The sequence below is a fragment of the Athene cunicularia genome (assembly GCF_003259725.1).
Source record: "Athene cunicularia isolate RWA chromosome 2 unlocalized genomic scaffold, athCun1 chr2_part1, whole genome shotgun sequence".
In the NCBI taxonomy this organism is placed as follows: domain Eukaryota; kingdom Metazoa; phylum Chordata; class Aves; order Strigiformes; family Strigidae; genus Athene; species Athene cunicularia.
In genome coordinates, this window is record NW_020799095.1 from 136,802,171 (window position 1) to 136,823,141 (window position 20,971).

The 20,971-nt window shown below is 34.1% G+C and overlaps 1 protein-coding gene across 1 annotated transcript in view; it reads right to left on the reverse strand.

Annotated features, from left to right (window-relative positions):
• Positions 1-20,971, reverse strand: part of CSMD3 (CUB and Sushi multiple domains 3) — a 622,514-nt gene that overhangs the window by 434,602 nt on the left and 166,941 nt on the right. The window contains exon 7 of the mRNA XM_026841511.1: positions 208-516. Within this exon, the coding sequence (XP_026697312.1) occupies positions 208-516 (309 nt within the window). The remainder of the gene's footprint in view (positions 1-207; positions 517-20,971) is intronic.

A 20,971-nucleotide genomic window follows, 5' to 3' on the forward strand; every position in this document is an offset into this window, starting at 1 on the left:
TAAATCAAATTAATGTGAATGACTATGACAATATTATTATTAACTTCATTTTTCCATCTGGCTGCCCCACTCAGAACTCAGTTTTAAGCAGATCTGATCCCTTTCCCATTTGGTTCAATTACTTTTCTTGAATGGATACCTGACCTTTAATTTATACAAGATATTTTTCCAGAACTACATGGGCACAAGTAAAATAATATCCAATACCTCTATGAGTAACAACTGCAAGTTCTTTAGTTCTTTCTATCTGCTCAGCACTTCTTGGTCCTCTTCTTGTGCTTTGTAAATTTGCTTGATGAAGGGAGACTGCTTCCTTGGAAGTGGCCGACTCCAGAACTGATTTTCTTATATTCATAGCTTGCACTTCTTGCTCTTCAGAGGGTTGTCTATAGGTGGTCACTGCACTGGATACAGCAACATCAGCAGATGTGCTAGCAACAGTAATAGCACCAGTAGTGGCCGCAATACGCTCCTCTAACTCACCAGTGGAGGCAGTTTTGATCAAAGTGGAAGAACCTGTGGGACACACAGTAGCACTGGATGCTAACTTTTTCTTTTGAATTGTGTTTTCCTGATCAGCCTAAGAGATTAAATTTCCCTCTGTTTAACATAGTAAAGACAAATGACATGAAAAGAGGAAAGTCAATATGCTTTATTCAAAAATTTGAAGTAATCAGAACATTTTTTAATGCTCGTGAACATTTTGTAATTATGGTGATATTACACGTTTAGTTTTAAATGTCCTCAAGAACTTATAGTATAAACTTTTGTACCAGTCAGAATGACAGCACATAATTTCCACCCCTGCAAATACAGCCCTGAAATCAGCACGGCTAGAGCAATATATACAGCTATATCATTAAAAGGGACCCCCCCATGTAGAAAAGTGATTACCACCCTATCGAGGAGTGAAACAGCAGCATTATATAGCAACCTAAGTAGTAGGCGAAGCTTCTGTACCCCAGCTGCTAATAAAGCTGCCAAATACATTCATACATTTGATTCTTTTCATCAGAGCTTGACAGGGCTCTAAAAGCTCATTTAGACTGGATACAAGGCCAAGGGTAGATGGATAGTAAAAGGTGCACAAATAAAACATCTAAGCATAATTATCTATACTTGATATTGGACAAAGACTGCATCTGTAATTCTCTTTTTGCGCTCTGATTCCTGTAATAGGACTGATTATTTTACTCAAAAAACCCACCCACAAGATGTTTGCTGAGTTAAAAAGTTGTCCATGCAATGCTTCCAAAAATATTAACACTTCTAACTTTTCTAGTAGCTAAAATATTTAACCTATGTGGGAATTCAAAATACGTTATTAATATTTTCATCCTTCCCCATTCCCCAGATTTGGCTGCAAATATTTGGGAGCCATGTCTCTCACCTTTGAGCATTTAGAACATCTAACACAGTATCGACTCTGTCTTGACTGGAATGAATAAATGACTGGGCAACACATAATAAAATTCGTAATAAGAAATTAGTATAAACAAAGTTGATGTAGCATGTACTTTACTATGTTATACTAGTCTCTTTAAATCATGGCTTTTTATTACATAATAATGATTAAGGGGCTCCTGAACAGTCATTCAAACAATAAGATTTCACACTTTTTTTTTTTTTTACTTCTAAGCTGTCCTCTCACAGAGACTTTGAGAATTGTCTTTTAAGTGGAGCAGGTGATGACAGAATGGAAACAAATCAGAATTTTTGCACTATTAGAAGAACCTATACACTAGAAAATGGAAATAAGACTCCCAGAGGAACTAAGAAGTATATAGCACCTTTCATGAACAAAGTATATCAAATCTCTTGATGGAATTAACAAAGATACTGTATAAATAATTGGATCAGATCCTAATGTGAAAAATACTAAGTCTTGCTAATAAAGTCTCTTTCGTTTACTGCATAAATTTCAGGCTGAAAATATTTTATTTGGCATTACTATAAAAAAATACTACCATAACAAAATACTTGTACAGCATTATACAGACAACCAATAAGGCTGCTGTGGGTACATATTAGTTTTGCTATCATATATATAGTATCTTAATGTTTTTTCTGCAGTACAGCACTTCTAAATCATACAGTGGTAGCTCCCTCTGCAAAATTCTACAACCTTAAACGCACAATCTAAGACTGCAGGATTATGCATCAGAGACCAAATGAAAAACTACTTACTGTCCTTTGATGACAGAAATATAAGTAACTAAAATAGTCCTAGACATGTTTTATCCTTTATTTCAGAATAAAAGAAAAAAATTATCACAACAATGAATAATGTCAAGCACCTACACTAGTTACAATTTGGGATAAAATAAATTGTGACAGACTGGTATCAAGACTTAAACACAGAAAATACAGGTGCATGGTCAAGGGATATTTTGGAGCAGTATAATGTTGATTAAAATGAAGAAAACTTACTGCGTGTTACATAATCTCTACTATTAAAGCAGAATCTATGTGGTTGCATCTTTATCATGCAAGAACAGTTAGTCAGCAGCTCCCAGTATCAAGCTGAAAGCAAAATTTTATTCTGAATCTCAAGCAAATGGCATGTTATGTCCTAGTGCTTTAAAGAGGCACAGCACTTTAAATGAAAACAAGTTAAGAGGAAGTTCATCTCAAAAGAAAATGCAAGAAAAATTATGCTTACTTAAAGCTTCAAAGCTTATACATTGAAAAGTACTGTACTACTTTGATACACAGGCAACTTTCAAGCAAAACACCTGACTTGTTAGGCTTCTACATCCACTTACACTGAAAAAAAACAACTCATGCGGATCAGTAAAAGGTAAACAGCATGGTGTGATTTTAAAACAAAATGATATTATGTATAAACAATCTGGTAAGTATCAGCTACTGCATAGAGTAATTGCATACATGTTTGCCTAAATGTAATTTGTAATCTGTAAAAGTATAAACTTTGATGTCAGTATTCTATGAAAACAGGTTTAGAACAATGTTAGAAAACAGGTTTACGCATATGTTGTATGGGCAATGTAAGATACTCTACACTTCAGTCATCTGCAGTCAAATCTGACATTTCAGTTTGTCAAAGAAAATGTTAAAAATTGTAAATTCCTATATAATATAAGACAAACAAACAAACAAACCCCCCACATATTATTTTCCCTTAATATTCTGGTTTAAAAAAAAACCCCACGAACATACATATATATATAAAGGTAGAAAGGAAAGCTGATTTCTACTTTTTGGATAAAATTTAAACCAACAATTTTCAGTCATCTGAAGTCAGCCCCGAGGTAGGTCATCATTCTGAATTCACAATCAGAAACTGAGAAAATTTGAGCTCAAGTAACAGAGAGGCTGCACCATCAGAGGAGCAATAAGGATGTGGAGGTAAGAAAGAGTAATTGTTGCTCAGAGCATTGGTTCACAAAGAAAGGGAACCTGATGAGTCCAGACTAAAGCAGTCTGAGATTTGCTAAACTGCATAACCATTTCTCTAAGTCAGTCCCTGTGGTTGGAGAACAGATTATAATCAGTAACACTGAGGAAATCTCCTGTGTCAAATTAGATTGCTGAGGTGAGGAAAGGTTTAAAGTGGTATTTACACATAAAAAATTGCAACTATGTAGAAGCAGAAAGGGATCAAGTTGATGATCTACACAGCAATTCAGTTTAGAAAACTAGTCTGAATGAACCACTACCCAAAAGTGTTGTAACTGCTAAAACTTTGGATGATGTAAACATATGGAAGACCCATAAGCCTTTCTATTTATACAGGAGTGGAGGTTGCTCCTGATTCCAGGATCATTTTTAGTAAAGGAAAGAGGCAAGAGCCTTTGACATTTGCCTGAGACAAAGCTCTAAAAATAGATTATGAATCTGTGCGAGATACACAGACTTTGCATACGCAATATGCTACAAGTATACACAGGGTTCCTGTTGTAAAACATGATAGAAAGGAAATTTACCCCAGATAAACTCATAGTGGAAGTTTTCATTTAAGTTAATGTAATGGACTAAGTTCTTAGAAGTAATCCCTAAGGGTATAAAATAATTTATGGAGCTAATGAATACTTTTGGCCACTCTGCCGAAGCATTTGCCAGCAAAAAAAAAATAAAGCAGAAAATGGTATCTGGTACGGTGAAAATGCTTTTATTGAATATTTTTTTTTTTCCTTTCCTTTTTAGAAGACTATGACTTGGAGAAGCTTCCTTTTAAAACAGGGAATGTTAGAACAATGTATCTTCCCTCTCCAATCAGTGCAGATATTTAAAATGTTTTCATGTAAATTGTATGTGCAAATACTATATTAAAATTTAACAACTCATAGAAACTGTAAGCCTGAATAAAACTAATCATAGTAGTTCCTATGTGTTGGAAAAGAGAATCAGACAAATGGAATTCTTGTTATAGATTTTAATTTGAATCTCTATACACTTTAGAAATAAGTTATTTTGTTAAATATTATATATTATATTTGTTAAATTCAATGAATTTCAGACAAGACAATGTGAATTTTAAGCTCATTTTAGAAGCTTGAGCTCTATGCTATGTTAACATATTGTGTTCAGTCTTAGATTAAGATGTAGATTTCAGTGGTGGCTGTTGTCTCCTATTGAACCAGAACTGTTTTTCTCTTCCAGTTCCACCATCTTCCACAAGGTAACATATCAGTAATTAGTCAACTTGCATTAACACATGATTTAAGATTTTTTTTTTTCATAAAGTTAAAATAATTAATTATCAGTACTTAAAATACAAATGAAAATTATGTTTTAGTAGGATTCAAAAAGATAGAATTTTAAGGAAAATTAATTAATTCACTAAAGTGACAGTGTGAAATTATAAAATCAGAATGCTTTCAGATATTAACCATTGACTGGACTGAAATAAACTATTTCCAGTGCAATGCCATTTTAAAATAAAGCTTTGACATGAAATATGTGTTATAACTTCTCTTATTACAAGCCAAATATTATAATTACACAGACTGAAACCACAGACAGTAAAACTTAGACTAAGTTGAAAGTCCACCATTAAATATCTGAAATGAAACTAAAGAAGTTGATTCATAAATCATAAATTCATATTTGGAAAAAGTCTTAAAGATGTTCTAAATTTGCTTTTATTTTGGAGAAAAAAACAAACAAACAAACAAAACACAAAAAAACAAACCAACAAACAAAAAAAACATGAACAAATGAATATTCTGTTTATTTGTCCACTGGTTAGTAATACCATGCTGACTAGGAGTCCAATTGATCAAAAAAGAGTGAACATTCTGTAGTGTGAGTTTGGTTCATATAACACTTGGATTAAAACAATTTTTATCCACGAGATCATAGAATTACTCAGGGTGAAATGGACTTCAGGAGGTCTCTTGTTGTCATGACAACCTACAGCAGGGTCAGTCATGAGTTCAGACCAGTTACTCTGGGTTTATCTAGTCGGGTCTGGAGAAAACCCCCTAGGATGGACACTGCACAAGTCCCTGAGCAATTTGCTCAAATGCATGTCTTTCCTCACAGAAGAAAAGTTTCTCCTTATATCTGTTCTGAAGATCTCATTTCACATTTTATCAGCTGTCTCATCTTCACACCATGCTCCACCATGAAAATCTTGGCTTTGTTTTTTCAATAACCCCCCTGCAGGCAGTTTGAAGCTGCTATTAGCTCTCCCCTCTTCTTCAGGCTGAAAAAGACCAGCTCCCTCAACCTCTCCTCATAGGACAAGTGCTCCACTGAACTTGCTCTAGTGAAGAAATCATCTTTCCTGTCATGGGGCCCAAAACTTGATGTACTATTCCAGCTATGGTCACAGAAGTGTTGAGTAAAGAACAATAACCCTTCACTTTGATCTTTTGGCTACATCCCTGTTAAAATAACTGGATGCTGTTGTACCTCTCTGCTGCCAGGGCACACTGCTGGGTCATGTTCAGCTTGCTGTTTGCCACAACCCACAGGGCCTTTTCAGCAGAGCTCCTTGCTATCAGCCAGTCCCATTGCCAGAGGTTCTTTTTACACAGGTTCAAGGCTTTGTATTTGCCCTTGCTGAGTTTCATAAAATTCCTGTTAGCCCATTCCTCCAGCTTGTCTATGTCCCTATGGATGGCAACCCTGTCCATGACTATATTGACTGTTGACTAACATTTTGGTGTCATCTGCAAATCCAATGAGATTACACTTTGTCACTGATTCAAGCTTATTGATAAACAGGTTGAACAGAACTTGTTCCACGATGGACCTCTGCAGTACTTCACTTGTTACTGGACTTTAGGTAGAGTATGACTTACTTATAACTATCTTCTAAGTTTACATGGTTTTAAATTCAGCAGTGGAAAAACCAGATGAAAACTGGCAATTTGTTAATAAGACCAAATAAGTAAGATCTAAGGCTACTGTTCGGCAGCCATTCTAATTCACTATAACTAATTTTGCCGATTAATTCCTAAAATTCAGATTGAGTTCAAAATGTGAGATCAAATAAGGTTGTCCACTATTTTGTGTATCTAGGATGAATTAAAGGTACAGGACTTTTTTAGTCCTTGTGACACATATGATCCAACCACAGACTTCCCAAACAAGGCTAAAGGTCCTTAATGCAGATGACCTTTAATAGGACTGACTATGGTGAAGTGCTATTGAAGTCAGCCTGGGATATTTCCTGTGTCTCTCAATACCAAGAAGTAAGCTATGGGTAGCTTTTGCAATAGATAATTGAGAAAGAACTGTTGACGGCCTTAAGCAAAATTAAAATGCATATTGCATTAAAAAAAAAAAAAAAAAAAAAAGGGGGCACTCTTCTTTCAATATTCAAGGACTTTCAGTCAAGATTTATTTTGTACTCTTACTTAAAACCTTCTGATAGTTAACTAAATTTGCAGTGACCAGTGCATCCCATTAAAGTGTTTCTTTTTTCTAATAAAATATCTTAATGAACTGTTCTCTTTGACATTCTCTGTCATTAAATACCTGCTGGCTGGAAAACTTTCCAATAAAGTTTCAAATCTAATTGAAGACTGTATTCTGGATCTTTTAAAGGAATTTTCAAGCTATTGTATATATAACAGCTCATTTGACTCTTTTAACATGTTATTTTAGATGTCATGCCAGCCTTATTATTTTCACAAATTTATCTTTTTACTTCATAAATTTCTATTATTTTTACCTGATCTTAAGTTCAAATTACAGTTTTGCTTCTGGTAGAAAACAAAACTGTGGATTTAAAGAAATACATGACTGACAAAATACAGTTCAAGACAAGTTTCTAAACTTCAGCTCAAACAGGCAATGATCCCTCGATTGATCCAAATAGCAAAGACTCTAAAAGCTGTCTAGATAGAAGTTTTATTTATGCACTTTTTGCTTCCTTTTGTCCACAATTTGTGTGAATTTACTCAGAATTTAATTTATATTTCTTTTTGCTACCAGAAGATGCCTCTTTGTATTACTGCAGTCTCATATGATTTTTTTACTTGCATTTATTTCTCTTTTTTCAACCTCTCTACTGTTTCTTTCTCCTCTTTTTCTCTATCTTTTATATTAATTTTAAATGTAAGTCAACTGCTGCAGTAAGACATATACTTGAACAGTCTGAAAGTAATAATTAAGCATTGACCAGAAATTTTCAGGGATGCGGGAGATAAAAGACATTTGTCATCCTTCAGTATATACAAATGCATGTCTCTGATTTTCCAGATGCTTCTCTCAGTGAACTTACAATCACCTGAAATTGTTTTAAGCAGATACTGAAAATACAGTAAATTTATGTATCTTGATTTTATCAAACTGATTATATATGAAAAATCTGAATTTCTATCCAGACAAAATCAATCTTCTAATTTTTTAGAATACAGAAATGCTGAACACCTTAACATGATTTATCTCTTCCACTGAACTCAGGACATACTGCATTACCACTTTGTTTTTCTTTTACATATATCTATCCAAATAATAGATTTTATTCTAGTGAGATATGTTTGTCTAATAGAAAAACAGTATGAAAATGACCAACATAGGCACACATATGAATACTGTTCTTTCAGCTGGTTTAACTTCAGTGAGAAAATACTTTTTGAAAGGCCTATTACTTTTAAGAAAAAAAAAAATAAATCAAAAACTAAACCAAACTTTAATATGAATTAATGTTTTTAAATGAGAAAGCAATGATTTGAAATGCAGAAGAATTATTTTCAGATGATCATTTGCTGCATATAGTCATACTCTTCTTCTCAAAAAAGGTGCACAACAATGCAAGATAAATCTATAATCCATCATAATCATACAAAACCCCTTATATATTATCCAAGACTCTCAATAATATTACAGAAATCTATTAAATGAATTATAAAATGATGGAAATGGAAAATATACACACCTATTGCTCTTATTTACTAGTAGTCATCTTAGAAAAGAGTACCTTTATTGTATTTTTCAACTAAATACTCTTGCCAATATTGTCATATATTTGTTTAATTGTAATTTCCTCTTGTGAATCATAGTGCAACAGTAAGATTTATTTACCCTTTTTAAGGATAAGGTAACATCAAATAGACAAATATTCAAGAATAATAAATATACAGTCTATGTATATAGCAATGTATATAGCAACCATGTAACAAAAAAGTAAGTCTCTTTCTGTTCCAGAAACTACTTAGGACAAATGGAAATGCATTTTATACATTCTGCAGGGCAAAATATAACCCATTGTGATTAGCTTGGACCTTACACCAGAACAGAATCTGCTGCTCCACTCCTTCACAAGTAGGATTTTAATGGTTGAACTTTGGACAGTTTTGGAGAGCATCTGTTCCAAGATTTTAAGGAGAAGAATCAAGAAATAACAGGGAAAATATTACAACCCTAATGTATTGCTTGTATGTGTGCTATAACTTGCCTTTTTTTTAGAAAAAGCAAATTAAAAGGGTTTAAAGCACAATAAAAACTATCAAAAAATACTTTGATGTAAAAATGTATCATGGACTTTCTACCAGAGGTTTCCATAAGTTTAAAATCTAAAGGTTCTGATTTCTAATTCTGTTTCTTGTATCACCTTGGACATGACATTATATTGTAGTGCTCTCGTTTCTTATCAACAAAATGAAATTCACACTTTTATTTTACTGCCAGAGGGATATTAATATTAGTTACCTATATCTGTCCAGTGCTACAAGCAAGTAAACTAGCATGCATAAATCAAATATACAGTTCAAGGTAGAACAATACTTACTAAAGCTGGAACTGTATATTGATATGACTGACAATCCTACTTTTTTTTTTTTTTTTTTTTTCAATTAAGTTCAGATGCATGGAAGAATAATGAATGAAAAACCCAGAAAAAATAATATTTCATTTACTCTTTATATATAAATATTTATTTTTTTTTTAAAGTATCATTGCTCTCAAGTATTTAGGACAGCTGTCTAATCTTTGCCTTAATCAAGCTAAATGCCAAAATTTTCTATTCTAAGTCCAGTGTTAGGCATCAAGAAGCTATTAGAAACAAATTTATTACTAAATATATATTTTAGAATACTAAAGCGATTTAAGACTCAAAAACATTATTCAATGTATTAATCTTCACTACAGGGAAGATATTTTTAAGAGCTAAGGATTCTTTTATTTGTTTTTAAACAGATTAGTACTTGTTAGAAATAATGTGAAGTTCTTAGAAAGGCTGTCCATTTACTAGGGAAATGGCAAAGACAAGCTTGCAGAAAAGGTATCTTGCCAGTTTGCATTAATATCAGTCTGTATATGTTCATTGCATATGGAAGCATACAAATCTTAATACTTAAGCACATTTTTTGTATTGTATTGCATTTTATTTTGTATTGTATTGTATTTTGTATTGACACTCTATCTGTGTCTAGCAAAATTAACAAAGAATAATACAGAAATTCGGAAGTCTGTAGCCTAATAAGTATAATTTTGCCATTAGTAATATAAAGCCACAAGATTTGTGTTGACCCCATCCAGGCTTATCTTCACCTGAGGTTGTTTTCACTAGTTTTGATAATTTGTAGTAGTCAAGTGAATATTTCCTGACCTCTTTGCATGTCAGGAATATTGTGTTCTGAGAATACAGCATACAGTAAAATGCTGATAAAGCTACGTAGTCGCTGCACAACAAGCAACAGCCCTTTCTACTTATTAAGGCTTAGGAAGGCTAATGTGCAACTATCAGATTTTAGTAAAAAGAACAATGAGAAAGAAGCAGTCTATGTTAACGAAACATATAAAAAGAAACAATTGAACTCCATGACTGAAAAAGAAGCCTCCCCCTCCCTGCCACCACCACAAATATCAAACTCATCCCAACACAGACCCTTGGATGCTATCAATTCACTATAATCCCCGCCCCAGGGGGACAGTGAAAGGGGTGAAAGTAGGAAAAGAGAATAGTGGAGAGTAGGAAGGCAGTTCTTAACTTTTGTAAGTGTAGTAGTATTATTATTATTATTATTGAAGTTTCCTATACTAGATAATTTAGACTACCAGACCATTAAAACTTCAATTAGATAACAATAAATTGTTAATTTCACATATTTTTTTTTCTCCCTTCAGTGATAACAAGATTCTGTTTTTAACATTATACTATATAAGTGCATTACAATCCAACTAACTTTAGATCTGAAGTTTTGTATACCGAATGTAAATGATGTTACTATGTATTTTACACCACAGAAATACTGTTCAGTGACTGTGGGGACTCTGAGGGCTATAACGGGCTTAAACAGCACTGCCCAGCCTCCCTTGGGCCTCCCCCCACCCATGCCCATGGGTTCAGGACCCTTAGCCTGGAGTCATCTGTCCCCATCCCAGCAACACCACAGAAGTGCTGGTCCCCAGCTCCCCACAGCCCTGCCCTGCCCAGCCATGGGGCTAATGTCCCTGCCTAACTAACCTTGGCCTGTCCCCGTTTCCATGGAGGTGCCTGATGCCCAGGGCTGGGTCTGCCTCTGGCTGCCCCTTGGCCTGCCCTGCTCCCCAGCTGGGGGCAATGGGACCAGCACCGGATGCGATGCCCTGCACTGCGGCGCCCCACAACAGATTTCCTGTGTTTCCCAGCTCACCAGCCCTTTTATCTAAAAGGTCAGGACAGGCTAAAAAATAATACTTTTTAAGACAGGTCAAGCCCTAAGTGAGATGAAAGCAATTCTCTGAGAAGGAATGAGGTTCCTTCAGTATAGAAACTGATTCAAAATCCACTTAGACTTTACAGAGATAAAGCCATTCCTGCCGAACATTTATGTGCTGTCAGCATCAAGTGGGCAGTAAGTGAACTTTTTAGCCATGAAGTGGGCATCCAGTGCAAAACAAGAGCTTTGCCTCAGAAAAGCTTCCCTGTGAGAGGCCCCCAGTGATTCATTAGCCAACAATTTAAAGATGTCTTAAGCTAAATGCTTACACATTAAAATAAATTTAAATAGTATTCTTAAAAGAGTCACGTATGTATTGCCTTAATGTACATTTCAGGTAATTTTGCACCACAGAATAATGATAGTAATGAAAGAGTTCTCTTTCAATAGCCAAAATGGTTTCTAATATCCAAAATAGCTACCTCAGTTACTGCAAGTATCTTTTCTCAGCAGTGTGTTTTGTCATACAAAGAAATGCTCACAAAGAGACACCTTCGACAGGAGAAAGATATGTTGAAATGTCTAAAAATATGGTAATTTGATTTTCAGAAGTGACAGATGGTTTTGGATACTTCTTACATTCCTTAGCTGATAAAACTTAAGGAGGTCAAATTTTGAGATGAGTCATTGCTCAGCATATCTGAACACTTCAGACTTTCACAGAATCGTAGAGGATGGAAGGCACCTCTGGAGACTGTCTAGTACACCCCTACCTGCTAAAAGCTGGGTCAACTAAAGCAGGTTTCCCAGAATAGTGTCTAGTCCGTGTCCAGCCTCCATCTCTACAGGGATAGAGACTCCCACAATCTTCTTAGGTAACTTGTTCCATTTTTCAATCACATTTACAGTAAAAAGGTTTCTTCTGTTTAAATACAGAATATGGGATTTCCCCTATTGCAATATGTGCCCATTGTTATTTATCCTTTCAGTGGGCACCATCAAGAATAGTCTGGCTTCATCTTTGTTATTCCCTCTCATCAGATATATATATATACACAGAAGCATCAATGCCCTGTGTACTTTTTAAAATACTGATTTGTTGAAGTGTCTTAAAAACTGATATTCTTTAAATTGAAATCACATATTTGTGGAAGTGCATATTTGAACTAGAAATTTGGAATAATATACATTCTACAAATTCTTTCCACTTTCTTATTTTTCTTACAAAAATATCCTACTCTGAAGTCTAACTGTCTCCTGTGGTAATCATATTATTGGATATAAATTGTCTGGGTCAGCAAATCAATTTATTTCCCAGAAAAACTCAGATCTGACATTGGCAAAAAAATATCTCTAAGATCACGTAACATTTTCACTCTAAAGAACGCTCTCAAAAAAAAAAAAAAAAAAAATTGTATGAAGTTATCAATATTTGTTAAGTTTGTTGAGACAGAGAAATACCCTTTCAAGTCATTCAGCTTCCTCAAGTTATTTGAATTGTCTCCTTTATCCAAATCAAGGACATATAGATTCCTGGACTCAATCACAAAATCTATTCTTCTATGCAGAAATGGAAATAGAGTATTTTCACAGAATTTGACAGTTTTCTAGTGTAATGATAGAAAGCATGACTTCCTAGCTTCTTGCTTTGTGGGAGCCTGCTTTCAGCAATTTCTTTACCTCTATTAAAAAAAAGCTAACTACATTAGAAGGCACATTCATATCATTAGAACATGAAGCCAACAAAAGAGGTCCTGGTAAGCAGGAATAGAATTCAGGTTTCTGACAACAAAAGGAACAAAAGCCAGAAAAATAGGTTTAATATCAGGATAGGTTACTTGGGAAAGAAAAAAAAAAAAAAAAAAAAAAAAAAAACAAAAAAAAAGCAAGCACAAATAGCAGCCCCTAGAATCAGGGAGCTGAAATATGAAAACTAGTGCAAGCTCTCTGCCTCAGACATTGATCTTAAAATGTCATAACATACTGTGGGTTGCCTTCCACATAACAGATACTTCAAACAGTGAGAGCAGAAAAAGACTTAAAGATATTGTGTAGAATTGTTCATATATTGTCATTATTCTAGAAAACTACTAATTAAAGGCTGAAGCTGTGCTGAATTTAGGCTGTTTCTGAATATCTTTTTCTTTTTTTTTTTTTTCTTTAAAGAGAAAGATAATGTAAGAATACTGTGTATAAAGAATAAAGTTTTTTAATTCATTCTACCAGAGTCATTACATTTTTCAAATTATGGTACTTCAAAACAAAACTGGAATATATCCTTATTTCCAGCTTATTGATAATAATACCAGGATCGGAGACTGAACAAGAAAGTACTGTAGAGAACATGAGGTAGTTCCATGTGGTTTCCTCTCTGAACCCCATTGACGTTACTGAGATGGGAAAAAGACAATCTGAGAAAATACCTTAAAACAAAGTCAATAGAAAAAATTTAAAGTATTCTAAGGTCTACCACAGACAAATTAAGAAACAAAATAATGCAGGAGGCACTATACAGAATTTAGATGCTCTTTGAATCATCATAAATATTAGAATATGAATATTCTACAAACTTTCTCTTGTGTGAAAAGCAGCAATTCCCAATTTCACATCAATGCGTTATGTGATAATTAATGAGTTTCTGAGGTATAGAATTTTACTAGGGATGCTACGATTGCCACTAAGATTATTATTTTTCTGTTAGTATTTTTATTTATTTACATTAACTTATTTTTACACCTTTTAAATGAGTAATGTTCCATTATTAATATTTCCAAGTCAAAATAAAATCCTAATTATAAAAAGAAAAAAGTTTCTCTGTGTTTTTACCTGCAGAAGATTTTGTTTTTCTACACAGGAATGCAACATTGTTTGCAGTATTCCTTACAATTTAATGTCTTTAGTTGGTAACAAGTTTAACTAACTATCACTTAAATATTACTGGGATTAATGCCAGAAAAAATTATAAAAGGCATCTCTAAAACAAGTTTCATAACTTCTCCTGTACAAACTAATTCACATAGTGATATGATTTGAGAATTATTTATGTAATCTTACCTTGATGGAAACCAATTTGTACTAAACATGTCTTTCCTGGAATTATAATATGTGAGCATTTCTCACTGGCAGGAATTTTTGTTGGGTTGTTTTGGATGACAAAAATTCCATTACAAATCTTTTTCTTTGCATAAATGTAACTATGAAAGACATGAGAAACTTTATAAATGGATCTTGAAAAATGCTGAAATGCTTATTCTTTAAACTGAAGTTCTATTTGGTGCTTATAACATATCATGTTCTCTGTGTCTCTCCTTAGATTCTGGTTATTTCTACTTAGAACTTGGCTTATGTCAAAACTGTTAACATTTATACTGTCATTGCTAGATATTTACATAAATTGCACTATGATAGTTTTGCAGGGGGAAGAGTTTCTGAAAGATTCTACAGTTCCAAAGTAACTTCTTTTATGAGAACAAAGTTACTGGATAGCAGTGACTGAGAATTTCCAGCAAGTATCAAGTAAATTCCTTTCTACCAGGAAATAATAACTAAACAAATAAAACAAAAAACCCCACACCACATATTGACTCTAACACAAAAATTACTACAAAGATGAATACAAAAATAAACATTTTGCCTCTGTACAAAGACCATGGGAAACTTTAATGTCAATGGAACCATGAAAAAAGACACTGTGATAGCCTCCACAAAAGGTAAAAGGATTAATTTCTTCCAGATAGTTTAATATTCATAAACTCCCATTAGGGTGACTGAGAAGTTGAATGATTCTTAGTTTAAGTACTAAAGATTGTTTTGCTCTAAGTGTCAAAACAGTATGATCAAATGACTTTTAAAAAACAACACAAGGTCAGTTTTCTAAAAACTGAAATTTCCTTCAAGACCATAATTATAACTTTTTAAATCATTAATTTATTTAACACATAGGTTTTAGAACTTTCCAGGGAAAATATGATTTAAACATGTGGCTTTTATATCTCTTTCATGAAAAGACACACTACCCAGACCTGGGCTACATACAAATGAAAAGAAATCCTTTCTATCTCCAGATATAACCCTACACATGCTATTTGGTTATTTGTTACACCTATACACTAGACAGATATATTAGAAATTAAAAGGATTGCCTTTAATCCCAAATTTACTATTAAGTAAGAGAAGAGAAGAGAAAGGAGTGAACAGGTGAAGGAGAGTAGGAAAAGCAGCAGCTTGTTTTACTTTCAGGAAGTCAATATGCCTGTTACCTTTTGTATTTATATCAGCTTTATTTAATTTGAATAAATGTTCTTCAAGTCAAGGATTGTCTTCACAAGTATTTGTACATATTATAGTGCACCAAGGCAGTACTATAAACTAAAACAGCATTACCTAAGCACTTCTGTCAGCTTTGTGAGAAGTGGAAGGGTTAATGTTACCTAGTTTTCAGCTGCCCTGGATTAGGGCTCAAAAGACCCAGTGCCCTACCCCGCTGGTATCTTCCTTGGTGACTTTCAGCAAGTCAATTCATTGGTATGCACCTCAGTTTTGGCATCCAAACCATATGTAATTATTTCCAGTACTATCCCTGCGATTCATGAGTTTCCAATCTACATATCTCTCCTCCTCCCACAGCTCTATTTATTTTCCAAGCTGCAGGGCTCTACACTAGTCAATCACTTTTCAATCGGAAAATAATCCAAATGTTTTGTGATCTTTGCTTTCTTTCTCTGAGCTTTCTTCAATCTTGTTATATTCTTCTGAAATGCAGAAAGGCCAGAGCAGCAACAGGAGTCAAGGTGCAGGTCGATTTATACAGCTGCATGTTTTCTTGTTTGCCCTCTTGGTATACTGACTACCTTAGAACACAAGAGTTTGATGATATTACTGATGATAGCAATGATCAACAGATCTCATAATTTTATTCACAAATTAAAATAATTTTGCAGAGCTCACTGTGCAAAGAGAGTTACAAAGAAGCAACACAGGCTAAGGTCTTTGAATTCCCTGCAAGTACAGCAGGAAAACTCAACCTCAGACACTTAAAGATAAATTCATTGATACAGTGATGGTTTAGGAAGCAGTGGTACAAATCTCATGTGCTGTTAAAATAAATCTCTGCCTAAACAGGGTGATGACAGTCTGCTGTTACTTGAAGCAGTAAAGGTGCCCCTGATAAAGTGCAGCAAGAGTGTCTTTGTCAACACTGGCCAACTTCCTGATGAGAGGTTTATATTAAGAGTGATGGAGAGGGAGATAATGAGTCACATTTAACTGACATAATGATAGAAAAAGGTAGAAAGGAAATTAAAAATTTACAGCAATATGAGAGACTTTGGGAATGATAAAACAGGGTGAAGAGACCCCTGTCTCAACTTTACATACACACATGCAGTCAGCCTGGGACAGAAGCAGGAGGAACTGGAGCTCCACATGCCAGCACAGAATGGTGACATCATTAGAGTAACTGAGATGTGGAAGAACAGTTCACATTGCTGGATTGTGGTGATGGGTTTTTGGAAGACTTCAGTGACAACTTCTTGATAGACATACTGGATGGGCCAACCAGGGGTGATGCACAGCCGGACCTGTTACTCCTTAATAAGGAAGAGCTGGTTGGAAATCAATAGTAGCCATGGCTGCAGTTACCATGAAATGAATTCAAGACCCTGAATGGATCAAGGAATGCAAGTAGCAGAGCACAGATCGTGGTTAGATGGTAAGGGTCACAGTTTTGTGGTTAGTGGGTCATACTCTTCTTAGAGGATTGTAACAAGTGGGACACTACAGAACTTTATCCTATAACTTGTCTTTTTTAACACCTTCATCAATGACCAAGAGAAGGTTATGGACTGGAATCTTTTGAAGTTTGCAGGTAACACCAAACCAAGGTGGGATAGGCAATATGTTTGAAAGCAGGCTTGCCATCTAGAGGGACCTAAAATAGGCTGAAGGAATGAGCCAAGAGGATTCTTAAGAAACTAAATAAGGTCAAATTCAAACCCTGGCAACAGGAAAGTCTGTGATCTTTCTGGCTGGGAAGAAGCTCTGCCTAAAAGGCACTGTGGGTCATGGTGGACAGCAAGATGAACGTGAGCCAGTAGTGTGCCCTGGCGAACAGCATCCTGATCTGTATTAACAGAAACACAGCTGATACACTGATGGAAGGGATTATCCCCACCTCTATTTATCACTTGTGTCCAGTTTGAAGTTCCATGTGCAGTTTAAGGCTCACCAAAAGGAAGGGAACCTGGGAAGAAATTAATAAACTGGAGTGAGTCTGGCAGGCAGTCCCCAAGATGGTTGGTACTGGAGCACGTGCCCTGTGAGCAGAGGCTGAAGAAGTTGGACTTGTTCAGCCCTGAAAAAAAAGCTTCAGGGGGGTCTAAAAGGAGTCTTCCAACACATACGAGGTAGGAGAACAAAAGGAAAAGGTATAAATTGAAACAAGAGAAGTTCCAAGCAGATATATGAGAAACTTTTACCCTTTGAGGACAGTCAATCTGTGAACAGATTGCCTGGGGATGTTACACAATCTCCATCCTTGGACTTTTCAATATAAGAGTAAATAAGCTCCTGTCTGACATGGCTGTATCTCAACACCTGGCTTCTTCTGAGTAGGAGGTTCCCTTCAAACCTGAATTATCATATGATCTTAGAATGCCTAAGATACTTCTTACAGTAACTTAAATTTTGTATGTTATGTAATTCACAAATCACCTTTTAACTTCTTCATAATGATAATAGAAAGGAATTATAGCCAACTTTGCATGACATTACTTTTAATGCAACCTCCATTCACTCTGTACAGTGCAAAAAACACCCAAACTTTTCTGGTATGTTTCAGCTATTTCATGGCAGGAAGGAACATATTCTCAGCTGTGCAGTGCCCTTTGAGGACACTGGCAGAATCAGTTTTGAACATTTCTCTCCATACACACAATTTTATACCTTGCACGGTTTGTTCTGCTACCTGTTCAAGCCAGTTCTTCTCAACTAGCACAGACTAGATTCTAGCCAGGCTATGCATTATATAAGACATGTTCTTACTCAGTAAGTCGTAATTATTCAACAGATTCCCTTCATGATGACTCTCATTACTGCTGGTCTTCTCATCTAAATCTTTCCCTCACAATCCCTCACTCTCCATTCTAATCACTTTACTTGGCTCTATGTCTTTCTTCTACATGTTCCTTTGTATTAAGAACTCTCAGTTCTTTATTTGGGTTCCTGATACAAATATTTCTTTTTCCCCTTCCCTTTCTCTCCTAATCCCAGTTCCCAACCTCTATACCTCAGTTCACATGTACACCTTTCACCACTCACAGACAAAGCTTTGCAAAGCTTTTAGCAATTTAGCTAAAATTAGGTGAAATTCAGGAAACGTCATTGGTCATGTTAATAGCCCCAAAACATATGAGCTTTTTGAAAAAAAAATACACTGGAATTGAAAATGCATAAAACAATGTGAACTGTGCTAATTTAATTTTCTGAAAAAGTAAACCAATGTTAATAATGATACAGGGTTCAGACAAAAAATTAAATTGACATCTCAATATAATACAAAACCAAGCAAGTAAATAAATTAAAAAACAAACAAACAAACAGACAAATCTCTCTTAGGAGATGCTACAAACACTTTAGTACTCACACTGCTATTCAACTGTTGTTCTGGCAATTTTCAAACAGAATTAGAAAGGGAGAAGGTATGACCAACATGATTCTGAGAGGGCTTTTATCAAGTTTTCTTTCCAGTTTGAATGGTATTGAAATTTTACATAAAGAAAAACTAAACAAATCACACAACTGAGAATCTTTCTGGTTCTAGTTAGTGATGTTACAGGGTAACAAATTCCATATAATAATGTTATTATATATTATTATCCATAGTATGCAATGTTTATTGCTTCAGCTGCATTTAAGTGAAAACACTTTGTTAAATGAAGGTATATATTTAATTAAAATCCAGGTGCCTGTGAATGGGGAAAAAAAGTTAAATTCTTTTAGTTTTCTGGTACTACTACTGATAGTGTATACAAATAAAGCAGTTCATATTTTAAAGTATAAAAAGATCCACTGACTGGGACCAAGATAGAGGAAGTGTACCTTCAAATTGGAAAGGGAGTTCAGAAATTCTTTTATTCCTTAGTTGAAGTAGAATTCATTAAGACATTAACTTTTCATGAGATAGATTTGACTCCTTATTTACTAAGGAGTTTGTAATACTTTGCAAAAGGTACTTTTACTTCTGGGATTAGATAATTTTAGATTTATCTTCAATTTAACCTATTTTGGAAATGGGTAAAAACTGTAGTATCTTATTTAGCACTCTGAAATAACTTCTGGCATAACATACTGCATGGTTCACTTCCATATTCATATTCCAGAGCAGAATTTTTGATCTAATTTTTCTATTGGAAAAATAATAACTTTCCTGCCTGTAGGCAGGAGACTATTCAGCATATTACTCAGTCTTCATTTATCTGGTGCGATTAGAGTATTCACAATTAATAAAGATGGGAGAAACATTTAAAAGAGCTCAACAACTATATTTCACATACTTTATGCCTCAACGCGTAGCTATCCAGTTCATACAATTAAATTTAAAACTAACAAACTTTATCCTCAAGGATATGAGGATATGATTTCTATCAGAAGTGCAAGTGTTCTCAAGAAATGAAACAACAAAAACCCAACTTTGTCTTTAGGCCAAAGAGAAGAAACAGAGAGAAGAGATAATTTATCCAGCCTGATTAGAAAGTACATGGAAAACTCAAGTGTGAGGCAAGACACAAAAAAATTCACATTCAGTTATTTAGGTCTCTATATCTGTCTGTTTTTTTCTTATCAAAATTATCTGTCTCATTGTGTGGATGTCCTCTAACAGTACAAAAACATAAAACCTCCAAAATGTCACAGAATTAAAAAAAAAAAAAAAAAAAAAAAAAAAAAAAAAAAAAAAAAAAGATGAAAATTCTGAGGAGGGAGACAAGAGGAAAAGAAATGGGACTAAACCACCCAGCAGAAATAATTTTAATTAATCTGAAGTCACTGTCAGTATTAATTTTCACATTTAAAATCTGTTTTCCAAAGTTAGACCACTTCAGGATTTTTTCCTTTAATGTGCAGTAAGCTCAATAATGGTCAGTTATTAAAAAGCTAACTGGAATGACTTATCACTTTTGAATATAAGTGAAATAATTTCACTGCAGAAAAAAATAAGTCACTTAATTAAAAAGATTAAGCATATTATTGGATCATTTGAATGTCAGCATTTTTCAAAGGGGAAATAAAACGTTCCTACAGTTTATCTCAGTACCACTAAAAATTCTGATTGTAAACAAGTGTTTTATCCCAGCTTTTTCCTTCAGTTGTTTTATCATTTTGACATGAACACATCATCAGTGCAATATATTATGCGTTTTGTTGCCATGAAGCATGCAGATATACAGGTTAATGTACTGCTGTTTTGACCTTATTAAAATGAAGCATTTTGAAGGTCCTATAAACTCTACAGTTTATGTACTATTATTAGAAGAGTTCCACTGCCAGAGGATATTTATTTTTATAGTTAATTTTTCTCAATTTTTAGTTTGTTTCCTTACAGGATTCTTTATCTATCTATATCTATCTATATCTATATCTATATCTAATCTATATCTATATCATCTATATCATCTAGATCCATATCTATATCTATATCTATCTATATCTATATCATCTATATCTATATCTATTCTATATCTATATCTATATAATCTATATCTATATCTATTTTAAGTATATATATATAGGTATACAATATATATAGTTACATAGATTTGAAATATTTAAATATATATTAATATATATGCATGAATAGGATCACTAAAATCACACTGATTTTTAAGTACTTTTTTTTTTTTTTTTTTTCCTTTTCA